The 13,993-nt window shown below is 48.9% G+C and overlaps 3 protein-coding genes across 3 annotated transcripts; 2 read left to right on the forward strand and 1 right to left on the reverse strand.

The window, feature by feature from the left end:
• Positions 1 to 2,200: 2,200 nt before the first annotated feature.
• Positions 2,201 to 4,163, forward strand: AO090003000661 (alpha-keto acid decarboxylase family protein; the record flags this gene model as incomplete). Its single annotated transcript, XM_001819761.3, has 5 exons — positions 2,201 to 2,309; positions 2,366 to 2,446; positions 2,528 to 3,752; positions 3,808 to 4,015; positions 4,074 to 4,163. 5 exons carry the CDS (start codon positions 2,201 to 2,203, stop codon positions 4,161 to 4,163), a joined length of 1,713 nt encoding a protein of 570 aa, XP_001819813.1.
• A 1,670-nt stretch (positions 4,164 to 5,833) lies between these two features.
• Positions 5,834 to 10,774, forward strand: bck1 (putative MAP kinase kinase kinase (Bck1); the record flags this gene model as incomplete). The annotated part of the gene is made up of 3 exons (XM_023234981.1): positions 5,834 to 8,690; positions 8,785 to 10,585; positions 10,654 to 10,774. 3 exons carry the CDS (start codon positions 5,834 to 5,836, stop codon positions 10,772 to 10,774), a joined length of 4,779 nt encoding a protein of 1,592 aa, XP_023090046.1.
• A 512-nt stretch (positions 10,775 to 11,286) lies between these two features.
• AO090003000663 (Golgi transport complex subunit COG3) lies at positions 11,287 to 13,833 on the reverse strand (the record flags this gene model as incomplete). Its single annotated transcript, XM_001819763.1, has 4 exons — positions 11,287 to 12,069; positions 12,134 to 13,159; positions 13,213 to 13,552; positions 13,625 to 13,833. 4 exons carry the CDS (start codon positions 13,831 to 13,833, stop codon positions 11,287 to 11,289), a joined length of 2,358 nt encoding a protein of 785 aa, XP_001819815.1.
• Positions 13,834 to 13,993: the final 160 nt, after the last annotated feature.

A 13,993-nucleotide genomic window follows, 5' to 3' on the forward strand; every position in this document is an offset into this window, starting at 1 on the left:
CTTTCCCGTAGGCCTTTGTTATTTTATTACTTCCCCCCTCTTCGTCTTGTTTAGAGTGATACAGCACTGATGCATTGTATAACATTTCATAAGTATCCAAAAAATTGCATTCACTATTTTCACCGCTCAACCCAAAATATCTCATACACTACGAAAGTTGTTTCAAACCGAGATTCAATCAGTTGACGGTTTAGGCTCGACTTCCTGCGAGCTTGGTGCTGGTTTGTAGAGCTCAGCTAGATTGTATCTTTTCAGCTTCTCGTAGTCACTTCCGGCAACACTCATCCCAATCACGTTCTGGATGCAGAGGTCAGCCACGCGGGAAACGAATTTTGAAGAGCGCGAGGACAGTGTTGATTGTTGTGAAACAGACCTTGATAATATCAACAAGAATAATAAGATCGTAATTTTTAAGATCAACAGAATGCTCAGGTCCCACAACACTGGCTATTGTTTTGATGAGATTATCTCTGTCGAACTTTTGATTGCTCCTCATCGCAGGCCGGATAGCGAACTGTATTTGCAGGCCTTAAGGACATGCCTAGAGATATAAAGCTTAGGGTGCTGTGACATACCTTTTTGGGACCCCCACCGGAGTGAAAGTGAGGCTTTAAAATCTCACGCGCAAAAGCCTCTAAATCAACACTGAGGGTCTTTCGGATAGATTTGACAGGCGTCATTCGTTGGATGTATCGGCTTCTCTTCCTGTCTGGGTTGGCATGCGCGTCCACGCAGATCTGATGGACGAGCTTCTCGGGATCAATCGACTTATCGAATCGTATAAACGATACTAAGTAAGATTTAGTCCTAGTCGTGTCATCTTTAGATAGGGTTAAAAGCATCTACAAACCACACGGAATGTCTAGCCTGATGGCCTGAAACTGACGAGGCTTGGCCGAGCTAGGCTTCAGCCCTGCGACTTCTTTTCTGATTTGGGCTTCGATATCATCCTCGTCCTCCGAACCGGAGTCACCATCTTGACCCCCCGCTTCTGGCGTTTCGATGCTCTGGTGCACAGGGCATATGTCAGCCGCACAATTGAAGAGCCCGGAAGATTGCCTCAAAGCACAACATCTTCCTGGTCAAAGTTTCTCTCATAGAGCGGCACTGACCTGGGAGAAGAGATCAAGCACCTCCGAGATACATTTCCCTTCCTTTCCTATTTCGCAAGTTACAAAAACCCCCCAATCTCCACTTTCAATGCCAGCTTTGCCATTTTGATGCTTATGCCAATTACCGCCTCCCTGTAACACACATATTAGATCTCCTGACTACTGGGGCAATACAATGGAAAGACGAAGGAAAACATTCGGATGATCATTGGGTCGAGCTCGCCGAGAGTCAGAGCAAAAGTAGGCCAACCTTTCTTTTTTTGGAGGACTGAGATGAGTTGTCCGGCATGCTCCTTTTTCCTGTTCCCGCCATTCACGGATGTAGTCCGAGTCAAATTTAGGTAGTGGTGCCGTCTTTTCCCGGCAGGGATAGTTTCTAAAAAAAAGTTAAGGTTGCTGGATGTTTGCACGGGTTTGGTCAGATAAACACATCAATATGCTAGTATCTGATGCCGTTTCGCCGCTGTGCGGTCTTCCCTGGAAATTCTCGATTATCATTGGCATGGCGGCAACGCCGCGGGGCTGTCGAGACGTCCACATTCGGTTTAGTGGAAGAATATCATCCCATCCGTATCGGGTGGGGTGGGCTGACTGTCACGCCAGCGACTCGGAGCCTCGGGTTCGTCGGCATGAAGTACCAGGGATATACTTCTAAAACACCTGCAGTGATCAGGTAGATCCCGATATAGACTATCTTCCAACCATCGGCCCATTCTCCATTGTGTTGGGTCGCAAGTGTTCTTCACCGTGAACCACCCTGGGCATAGCCTAGACACTTTGTATTTCTTTTACCGCCGTCCTTAACTACATTGTGACCTTAACTATGACAGCCGGTGGCTGACTGTATTGTAAGCTTGTAATTTTGGCGTACTATCTGTACTATCTACCCATGACATCACGTTATCATGACGTATGGCCTGGTCTTACTGTTGCACGTCGAGTTGTACAGGACATTCTGTATTCACTACTATATAACTGCCCCCCCTTGTCCATGTTTCCAGGAAGAATTCAGTATCCAACAATCCATAACAACAACCTTATCATCTACTATACCTTCCATTTTCCATTCCTCTTACTGAGTCCTTACAATGGCGACAGATATCGCTACAAGGGATCTTCGCAAGCCCATAGATGTCGCTGAGTACCTCTTCAGGCGACTTCGTGAGGTTGGCGTTCGTGCAGTACACGGTGTTCCTGGTAAGCATCAATGCGCCAGCTTGTACCGCAACTACTGACAGTATCAATTCGCATAGGGGACTACAACTTGGTGGCTTTGGATTACCTGCCAAAATGCGATCTTCATTGGGTAGGAAACTGTAATGAGCTTAATGCCGGTATGTCTCCACTGAATGGTCAATGGGAATTCTGGGTATGGTAAAAGAGAGGCGCATATCGCTAACGGTGGTCAAATGCAGGATACGCTGCTGATGGATACGCTCGAATCAATGGAATGTCTGCTTTAGTCACCACCTTTGGTGTGGGTGAGCTATCGGCGCTCAATGCTATTGCTGGTGCATACTCCGAATTTGTGCCTATCGTTCACATTGTTGGTCAACCGCATACGAAATCACAGAAAGATGGAATGCTCCTCCACCACACCTTGGGCAACGGCGACTTCAACGTCTTCACCAGAATGAGTGCCGACATCTCTTGCACACTTGGATGTTTGAACTCAACTCACGAAGTGGCGACCCTCATTGATAATGCTATCCGAGAATGTTGGATTCGTAGTCGACCGGTTTATATCTCTCTCCCTACCGATATGGTGACAAAGAAAATCGAGGGAGAACGGCTGGATACCCCTCTCGATCTTAGTCTACCACCGAACGATCCCGAAAAAGAAGATTACGTTGTGGATGTGGTTCTCAAGTATCTGCACGCTGCAAAGAAACCCGTTATTCTTGTCGATGCTTGTGCTATCCGCCATCGTGTGCTCGATGAAGTTCATGAGTTCGTGGAAAAATCTGGGCTACCCACATTCGTGGCTCCAATGGGTAAAGGAGCAGTGGATGAGACTCACAAGAACTACGGCGGTGTTTACGCTGGTACTGGATCAAACCCAGGTGTTCGTGAGCAAGTCGAATCTTCAGACTTGATTCTGAGCATCGGTGCTATCAAGTCCGATTTCAACACGACTGGGTTCTCTTACCGTATTGGCCAACTCAACACCATTGACTTCCATAGTACATACGTGCGCGTCCGGTACTCCGAATACCCTGATATCAACATGAAAGGCGTCCTTCAAAAGATTGTTCAAAGAATGGGCAATCTCAATGTCGGACCAGTCTCGCCGCCGTCGAACCTACTGCCGGACAACGAGAAGGCATCAACCGAACAGGCGATTACCCACGCATGGCTCTGGCCTACTGTCGGGCAGTGGCTGAAAGAAAAGGATGTTGTTATCACGGAAACCGGCACTGCCAATTTCGGTATCTGGGACACTCGGTTCCCGGCAGGTGTTACAGCCATTAGTCAGGTTCTTTGGGGTAGTATCGGCTATTCAGTTGGAGCTTGTCAAGGTGCTGCGTTGGCCGCAAAAGAGCAGGGCCGACGGACTGTACTTTTCGTGGGTGACGGAAGTTTCCAGCTGACGCTCCAGGAAGTCAGCACCATGATAAGAAATAACCTTAACCCTATCATGTAAGTATCGCCTTTGGGTGACACATGTCTCATGCCCGACTAACATCGTACGTAGCTTTGTCATTTGCAACGAAGGATATACCATCGAACGGTACATTCATGGATGGGAAGCTGTTTACAATGACATCCAGCCCTGGGACTTCTTGAACATTCCTGTGGCATTCGGCGCGAAGGACAAGTACAAAGGATACAAGGTCACAACCCGAGACGAGTTGAGGGAGCTTTTCGCAAATGAAGAATTTGCTTCGGCACCCTGTCTCCAGGTAGGTTTCATTTCGTTTACCCCTGTCGGAAAAGTATCAGTGGTGCTAACCAAAGCAGTTGGTTGAGCTCCACATGCCTCGCGACGATTGCCCAGCCAGTTTGAAATTGACAGCCGAATCGGCCGCTGAGCGGAACAAGTCCCTTTAATTTCTTCAAGACATCCTCCAGGATAGACCAGATCTCTTTCCTTCTTTACGGCTCGGGAAATCGGTTTCAGTTAGCATGCCACCATGCACACGGGGCATTTTTAATTCCATCATGACATGTGGTTAAGAGATTTTGTTCGTTTGCGATAGTTTTATAATGAGTTCTTTATCTGCTTTCCCTCTCCTTCTTTCCTTTCAATACCTTCTAAGTTAAAACAATAATCAGATTTAATTAAATAACAATGAATTAAATGTTAATTTAGAGAGAGAGACAGAGAGAAAAAGAGAAAAAGAAATAACCAGACTCTCGGGTGGGAGGGTGAACAAGCTTTGTTCAAGTGCTGCTCAGGGAAGAAAATGTGGCTAGCTGGACTAAGGGACCGCCGTAGGGCTGAAAGGAACGTTCAACAGTTAAAAGTGGAGAAAAGGAGTAGTTCTGGTGAGGTGTTCTCATGCGCTATGGACCCTAAACATCACTAGTTTGTCTCTAAACGAGATTTACTGAACAATATGTCTCAAGCTCTTGCCTATCACATCCTCCAATGACTCGAGACTAGCTGATAGTGAGAAATTCTTCTGCGGGAGAAAAGAGGAACAGTAATCAAAGTTGTTTCAGAAAAGGCGGCATTTATGAAGGATTGGGGCCTGGAATTAAAAAGGGGGGAACAAAAGCAGGTCAAAGCCAAAGAATAAGGATTAATTTTAAGTAAGATAAAATAAGATAAAATTAAGATTGATAGAGAGAAAAGAGAGAACAGAAAGCAAAACGGGTGCTTATCTACCACGTGATTTGGCGTCAAGAAGCTCTGGCGTTTCTCTCATTAATTAAACTCTCCCGTTAAAACATTCGGCCGGGCCTCGATTGATTGATTACCCCGACCGTGATTGCGAGAGCGCATTTCGACCCAAGCTGAGAAGCTACGATAATAACTCTTCGTGGCGCCAAGATTTGACCAGCTGTCATCGGTCCAGTCGGGGAACGAACTATCGCTCTCCTCCCAGCAGTTTAATATTAAGTGGCTGTGGTATGTTTTATCTCTCCCCGTCGGCCCTTCCGATTCCCCCTCCCCCTGCGATGAGACTAGCATGTCTACTACGATCAGGGGTTGATTAACACACCTTTTCGAGGCTATCGCTTACTTATTCACACTTAGCCGCTTTAAGACAATCATTTTTTCCCTTTGCCTGCCAATAAATGCTTCACCTCATTCCCATCGCACCTTTGGAGTTCTCTGAATTGCTTCCCACGCCATCCGCGCAATCGAGAGTAAACCTCGAAGTCAACAGCGCCAGCTTACTGCCTGTAACGCCGTTTGTGCATAATTGGCTGAAGACACTGGGTACCGCTTGGGACATAGAGTCAATCATTGATTGATAAACACGGAAATGTTTTATTTTTGCCCAATACCATCCTTCCTCTAAAAGCAAGACTTGTTCCTCGAGTATCTGCGCACCTACAGCGAAAGACGTTACAGACTATTCCTCCACCGGAACAGTGCTGAGCGCCGATGATGAGTTTCACCTTCATGCCATAAAATTCTGGGACCACGTTTGTCAGGATTCAGGAAAGCGTGTACTGGAAGAGGATCAGGCAGCTGCGGAGAATACTTGGGGTTTCATTGACTACTTTGTGTACCCTATAGTATTGGTATACACCAAAACATTGATATCATGGACGGTCAGCGGCAGCAACAGTATATTCCGGTTCAACCGCCTCCCTCAGCGCCGGCCTCTCAGTCGCACATACTACTGCCTCCTCCCCCTCCGAGGTACCAGCCAACACAAACTCAAGGGGTAGTTCCCCCACCACCTCCCGGTCCACCCCCAGGAACAGGATACGGTGCCGCGAAGATAACCAACCCACAAGTGCAAGCTCAGAACACTATTGGATGGCAGCAGAAATGGGCGGCGAGACAAGCACTGTCTCAAGGCTACCTTCCTCCTCCCCCACCTCCCCCCTTGGTCCCCGCGAACCAACAACTCTACAACAGAACACATTTGTCAATCCCTTCTGGTGAGGGCCGTACATCTGCAACTTACGTCCCGCAACCGGGCACTTTCGGTCCGGGTGTTGGGATACCTGCATTCGACTCGCACACCCTCTCCGCATATGAGAACCAAGCAACGCTGATGGACAGCGACCGACAAAGACCCCAAGTGAACCAATTGTACGAGTATCCTAGCCCGGATACCGCATACAAACGAGATGGAACTATTCCACCTACACCGTCCGCTCGCACCATCCCTTCTGCTCTAGCAGCTAATGACGGCGCCCACGAGCAATTACCGAACCATGGACAAACTACAGAACTTACAAAGTCATCAAGTCACCGGCACAATAGCAGCAACACCTTACCTGGTGGCATGTCGCCTAGCGAGGCTGCTGCTCAGTGGCCGCTCGAAAGGGTCTTACTGTGGCTCGCGAAGAATGGGTTTTCCAAGGACTGGCAAGAAACTTTCAAGGCCCTCGAGCTTCAAGGAGCTGATTTTATTGAACTAGGTCATGGTTTAAATGGCCGGCCGAATTTGGGTAAGCTGCATAACGTTGTATATCCTCAACTCGCGAAAGAATGCGAAAGTAGTGGGACAGGATGGGATCAGACTCGCGAACGGGAGGAAGGTAAACGCATGCGCAAGCTAATCCGCCAAATCCAGGAGGATGGGGGGTATGATGCGGGGATACCTATCCCGAAACAACGTGACTCGCAGACACTACCGGGCAGTGCCCCTGAGGGCGTTCTGGAGGCTTCTCCCATGCTTACACATGAACCTTTATCTGCGGGCCCCGCAGCAAATAGTCCCAACCTCAAAACGCTACAGCCTGCGTATCCCCAGAGGCAAAGCGTCCAAACGCGTTCTTTTACGACGCCAATTCCTGCTAGCCATGATCACTTGTCATCAGAGCCTAACTCGAACGATGGCACAAATTGGACTCGGTCAGACATCTCACGAGCTGCTCTATCCAGTATCGCTGGTGACCACCGAAGACAGAGCCCCTCTGTTTCTAGTGATGGTGGCCATTTTTTCCCTCCTGCTCGACCATACGAGGGCAGCCCCAAGAGTGGCAGCCCGGCTACACAGCATGCCACTCTCGCCCATCAGGGCGCATCGTCATCCACAAGTGACCTGGGGGTCCGATTCGAGCATTCCCGTGGCAACAGTTCAGACTCGACCACAGGCCGGCGATATTACGAATCGATACGACAGGACAATACTCGTCCATCGCCCTATGACCCATACAACCGTCAGTTGAGCGGCGACAATCCCTCATCTTACTCAAAAGATCATAGCAACCGCCTTTTGCATTTCTTCAAAAAGAGATCGAGAACAGGCGATTCTAACCACCCATCTCCGGAGGAGCAATTTCTGGAGTCCCCCACTAGTCCAGTGAACATGCGCCAGAATGCTTCCCATCTCCCTTACACCAAACCGAATTTCAGCAGTAGCGACATGTCGCTGGGTGAACGTCCTTCGTCCTCGTCGGTTTCAGACCACGATCGGCTCGCCTTACGAGCAAAATCTGGACACAAAGGGAGAAAGTGGGCCTTTGCGACCTTGGATGGATGGAATTATCGTTTAGTGGATATTACCGAAACGGAATCCGTGGAGGTGCTACGTGCCACCATCTGTCAAAACCTTGGGTTATCTGATTGGACCGGCGCTCAGATTTTCTTGACCGAGCCAGGCCAGACAGAGCACGATGAACCCTTGAATGACCCCAGCCTGACTCTCTGTCGGAAGACGAAGTCGGATTCATTGGGCTCTCTGAAATTCTTTGTACGAGGATCACATACGTATGCAGGTGCGAGCAGTTCTCCGCACGTTGCAGGCCTTGGGGTCTCATTTCCCGACAAACATACGGCCTCACCTACTAGTGGGCAACATCAACTACACCGTAAACCACTGGATGACGAGGCTTTGAACAGGATTGCAAAGCCCACTTCTCCACAAGTGGCATCACGACAACAGCTAAGGACCCCTGCTGTTAAACTACCTGCCCGTGATATATCGCACACTCCACTTTCGGCATCCCCAGTAGATGGTGGCCAGGACGCTGGACATCTTGACCCAGACAAGGCAGACCTATTAGCTCGCCATGAGGAACACCAGCGGGAGGTCGAGAGGAAACAGAAGGCCTACCGGATCTCTAAAGTCTCCTCGGTACCACAGCCGAGAAAGGATGCCTATGGTGAGACTGGTTATAGACGAGAAGGAGTCATTGATTTCGATTCACCTCGTATATCTCCTTACGAGGACAAAAAGGCAGAGCCTCTTGTACCACTTCGCAAACCACCCACCGCGCCTCATGAATCCCATACTCTCACCAAGGTTAATTCCTTAAGGAAGAAAGATGCTGATCGCCCCCGCGTTCATCAACCTGTTCAGACCCATGGCCTTGGAGCGGTTCTGGCTAGTGTTGGTAGAATGACCAGTGCCATAGGAACGCCAACACCTTCGGTGTCTACATCACAGGCGGGAACGAATAACCATGCTAACATCGAGGCGCCATCCGAAAGTAATATCCCAGGTAAGCTTGGTATACATAATTCCGGCTATTGCACATGTTCCCTTTACCCATAACTTGCCTTCCTGCAAATAGTCATACCTAACATATGTTTTAGACGAAACCAAAAGCACTTCACAATCGCCTGCGGGACAGGACAGCCAAGAGACTCCAACCTCACACACCAACCAGTCACCTGCCAAGACGGCTGTTCCTGAGGAGCCACGGCCAACGGTACAGTCTCGCAAGTCTTTTGGACCTGAGTTTGACTTCGAGGAAACCAACGTTTCCTTCCAACGCTCGCCAATGCCACAGGAGGACTCAGACGACGATGATTCGGATGATGGCCTTTTCGCAATCCCGTTAGCAAATAGCAAATCGCCAACAAAGGAAAAAGATTCTGCAACTGGTTTTTCAGCTAGCCAAAAGTTATCAGCAAAGCCCTCGCTCACTGTAAACACCGAAAACAGGTTGAGAAAGGGTCTGTCTGTGAGTTTCAGGTCACCTAGTGCTACGCGCGAAACTTTTGCGAGCTCAAGCGGTGATCCAGACCCTAGAACGGGGTCATTGTCCGATTTGACCGCTTCGCCTGAGGAAGAGAAACCCCCTCGGAGGGATTCGTTCGCCCGAGGCGATATCTGGGCAAGCAGACCTCCCGTGGAAGGCGTTATCGAGTACCTGGATGACTTCTTCCCCAATATTGATCTCGATGCGCCTTATTTAGATGGACAAGGCGCATCCCCTCCCTCGTCACCAGCGAGCAGAGTTGCCGCCGAGAGTGAGCTGAGCCAAAAGGAAAGGCCGCAGCCCCCTCCCAATCCTAGTGAATCCACATTAGGCTCGAGTGAGCCGACTATCAAACCACAAGAGGCTAACATCGTTGCTCGACGTAACGTCAACCGCTCCGGCGGACTTACCCGAATGAAGTCAATTCGTGAAGTTGCCAGGGGCGCCAACCAAACAAGCAGGAACCGGAGCGTGACATCCTCTACTGGAAATCAAAAGTCTGGCGATATTCTCCGACGTAAAAGTACGAAGATGTTTGGAGCAAGGATTATGCAAATCAGCCCTAAGCCAGGAAGCCGACTCAGCCAACTCGATCCTATCCCCCAAAACAATGCCCCTACTACAAGTGTGCCCCAGAGACAGCCAACCTTCCGCATCATTCGCGGTCAGCTTATTGGCAAAGGCACATACGGCCGAGTTTATCTGGGCATGAATGCGGATAATGGTGAAGTTTTGGCTGTTAAGCAGGTGGAAATCAATCCTAGAATTGCTGGACAAGACAAGGATAAGATGAAGGATATGGTCGCCGCTATGGATCAGGAGATCGACACCATGCAACACCTCGAGCATCCCAACATCGTACAGTATCTTGGATGTGAGCGGGGAGAGTTGTCTATCTCAATCTATCTCGAGTATATTTCTGGTGGCTCCATCGGCAGTTGTCTCCGCAAACATGGTAAATTCGAGGAAAGTGTTGTTAAATCACTTACACAACAAACCCTGAGCGGGCTGGCCTATCTTCATAATCAGGGAATCCTACATCGTGACTTGAAAGCAGACAATATCCTTCTGGATTTGGATGGAACGTGTAAAATCTCTGATTTCGGTATCTCTAAAAAGTCAGACAACATCTATGGCAATGACTCGACAAATTCCATGCAAGGGTCAGTATTCTGGATGGCGCCAGAAGTTATCCAATCTCAAGGCCAGGGCTACAGCGCCAAGGTGGATATTTGGTCACTTGGATGCGTAGTATTGGAGATGTTCGCAGGCCGACGGCCATGGAGCAGGGAAGAGGCCATTGGTGCCATATTCAAGCTTGGAAGCCTAAGTCAAGCGCCTCCGATCCCCGAGGATGTATCCATGAACATTAGTCCAGCGGCGCTTGCTTTCATGTATGACTGCTTTACTATGTAAGCGCTTCCTACTGTGACCCTGACATTTGCATGAATGGACAATCGTACTGACAATATTCAACCAGTGATTCACTCGATCGCCCGACTGCTGAAACTCTGCTCACCCGTCATCCTTTCTGCGAACCAGATCCAAAGTACAACTTCCTCGACACTGAACTATACGCAAAGATCCGTCATGTTCTCTAGATTCTATCTCTATTTGAAGCATCGTCATTGAGCGCGTATATATCTTTTTTTCGGCTGTACTGTTCTTTGCTGATCATACCCAATTCAGTATTTCTTTACAATGTTGTGTATATATCCTTGCGAGAACCACAAGGCAAACCACTCTAATTGGAGTGGTGATCTGCCAATTGAATTATGATATCCAGACTCTTTCTCATAATAACTTGCTTGGTAGTACCTGAAATGTAACCTAGAAAGAACAAGAATATCTTCCGGCGAAAGACATCGTATAGGTTTCATGTCGACATATGCCACTATGGACAATGTGGTCATGAACTTTTCCCCCTTACACAAACATAGGGTAGGTTCTAAATGTCAAAAGTAGGGCGACATTACCCATCATGTATAGGATACGTACAGACCTTGCGACAGTATGGACATGGTATTAAGAGGATATCTCTCCCGTATAGAGGTTTTTGTATATACATTCAGCAACATGGTATTTATCCAAAAAGAAAAAAAAGGTAAGCCAGCTACTGACTTCTGGACTCAAGGCTGCCGCTCCTGCTCCTGTTCGTAGCTTCATCGTCTGCATCGGAGATACCAACTCGGAAGATACTCTCACACCAGTCTGCAAAGGTGTCGACATCCCACACGGCATCCTCGCGACCCTTGCCCTTCGTACTCACAAAATGCCCCTTGCTCTTCTCCGAAGACATATATTTGTCGAAGAATTCTTCGTATATCTGGATAACACGTTCCTGGACGGCGCCCACTAATGTTTCCTTCATACGGACATCGTCGAGGTAGTCGTTGAGGATCGTCCTGAGACTCGGGACTTCTTTCTCGATGTTTCGACAGGTGGGGTAGATCAGCTCCCCGCGCTGCAGGTTCCGGGTATCGACGAACTTGGACGGGAGGGAGGCCGTCATCGTGGTGGCGAATCCGCTGATGAAATCGTTGATTACTGTTCTGAGGCGTCCGTCTAGCTCCACCTTTGCGTCTAGCATGTTCTCTACGACCCGGGGTAGGAGGCCGTGGCCGACGAGGCGCATCAGGTTACGGGGGTTGAAGAGACCGCCTCTTTCCCGTAATTCCCAGAATGTGTTGGTGACGCCTGAGAAGTCGAATGAGACTTCAGGTGCAACGTATTCGATGTCAAAGGCGACGATCTGTTGTTTTAGTATGAGCAAGTGGCTCATGAGAAACAGTTGGCTGTCTGTGACGGATTTGCTGGCGATCAGGGAGCTCGCATGATGAAGAGAGATGTTGGTTTGGTGAACGATTTGATGCGCTAAATCATCAAATACAGTGGACTATGAACAAACGGTCAGTATATACAGATTATCTGCTTAACAAAGCGGGTTGGGGCCCTCGTACATTCACAAGGCGGTAGATCCTGCTCAGAAGCCAGATGGCTTTCCGTAATGTAGGGTACCAGTTGCTCGGTGAGACCTGTGATTCGAAGTCCCACTTTGAGTCTTGTTCTGACGGAGAGTCTGCGCCGTCTTCGGGTTGCTTTGCGGGCTTGGGGAGGTTTGCGAGAGCATCGGTAGCCGTAACTTTCCTGCCCGAGATTTGCCCGTCCGTAACTGATATGGAAGCCTGTTTGTTGCGCGCAGGGTAATCAAGGTCATCGGGGCGAGGCTTGTACCTTTCGATTTCGTCGCGAAGGAAGGCTTGGGCGCGGAAAACAAGCCGAGTTTGAACATCCTCCAGCACAGGTTGAATCAATGTAGAGAAGTCGAGTTGGTTGGCGTCCGTGGGCTCGGTCTCTTCTTCCTGGTCAAAAAGATAACGGGTTTGAAGAAGAGCACAAAGTTGGCAGAGTTTGATTATTTTATCTTCATGTATGATTCTTGGTTGGAGATGGTCGTAAAGAGGCTCACATATTGTTTCCAGAAAGTCGTATAAGCCTCCCTGCCCGTGAAACCATTCGCCCCACAGGTCAAATTCGTCCAGACATACACCGCGGATGTAGCTGATACTACCACGAGCGAAAGCAACCAGATCCGTCGACGTACTTGGGGCCTGCGCAATCTCATTGAGTTTCTTGCGCACGAGTGGCACAATCAATTTACCACGGATAGCTGCGTAATTGGCGTGTAGTTCATTGAGAAGACTTTGATATTCAGCTTCCGTCCCTTGCTCAGGATCCAGTGGGGGAACTGCTCTCTTTTGGATCTCCAGACCGATCTGCTTTAGCTCAGGCGCACCAACTCTGAACTTCGCGTAAAGTAGAGCAGACATAGTAGTGTCGTTGAGCTGTTTATCTGCTATCTTTTTTGAGACACTCAAATATACGTCGCGCAGTGCAGAAACAAAGTGTCCCCGAATGAGCGTGAGGGCCCGTGTCATCAGGAGTCTATACCTGGAGCGATATACACCGGCCTCTTTCTGATCGGCCTGTGAGAGACATATTAGCCAGTTCGCAAATTACACGCCCATAAAGCACTGACATGTATTTCCATATAGTCCAAGCATTCGTCCAGCCGCCTTAACATGTCCGAGAACTCCTGACCACGAACCGTATTACCAGCACCGGGAGCGTTAAGTTTCCTTGAAGCCGGATCCAGGAAGTCATAGTATTGGAGGTTATCTTGGATATCTGTAGCTAGCTCCGAGTCGCGTTTCTGAGCAGAGAGGAGCCCTTCGCACTGGTTCTGGAAATTGGACGTCTGCGCTTCTACTGCTTTAAAGTCTTTGGACAGGTTTGATAGAAGGTCGAGGGTTGATGAGGTATCAGACAGTAGCGTATCGAGATGTGACTTTGACATCTGAAGTTCATGCAGGCAGGCTCTAATTACAAAGACGTGTCAGGCTTCAGGATATCCTAAGTTCTTCCCAGTGGCTTCGCGGCATGGCGCTTACTGGTACTCATCGTAGCTACTCTCGAGCAAACTGTCTTCCAACTCATTGTACCATTGGGTAAACTCAAGTTCATTATGAATGCCCTCAATCGAGTCCAAGCCATCTGGTACTGCCTCAGCTTCCTCGGTCTCCTTGCCTGTCAGTTCTAGAGGGGGACGGGACGGGACAGTTTGCCGACGAGATCGCCGTCCCGCATTCTGTTGACGCATTGCGATGTCCAAAACGAAGGGTAAAGGGATGAATCCAGGATCGCGCCTATACCTCTATAGGGGAGCATAAACTCCCATAGTTAAACTCATATGATAATTGACAAAGAGGAACCAATTGACCGCTGTGATCTCCGTGGCCGCTTCGAGATGTTATTCTGCC

Source organism: Aspergillus oryzae, chromosome 2, assembly GCF_000184455.2.
Source record: "Aspergillus oryzae RIB40 DNA, chromosome 2".
NCBI lineage: Eukaryota > Fungi > Ascomycota > Eurotiomycetes > Eurotiales > Aspergillaceae > Aspergillus > Aspergillus oryzae.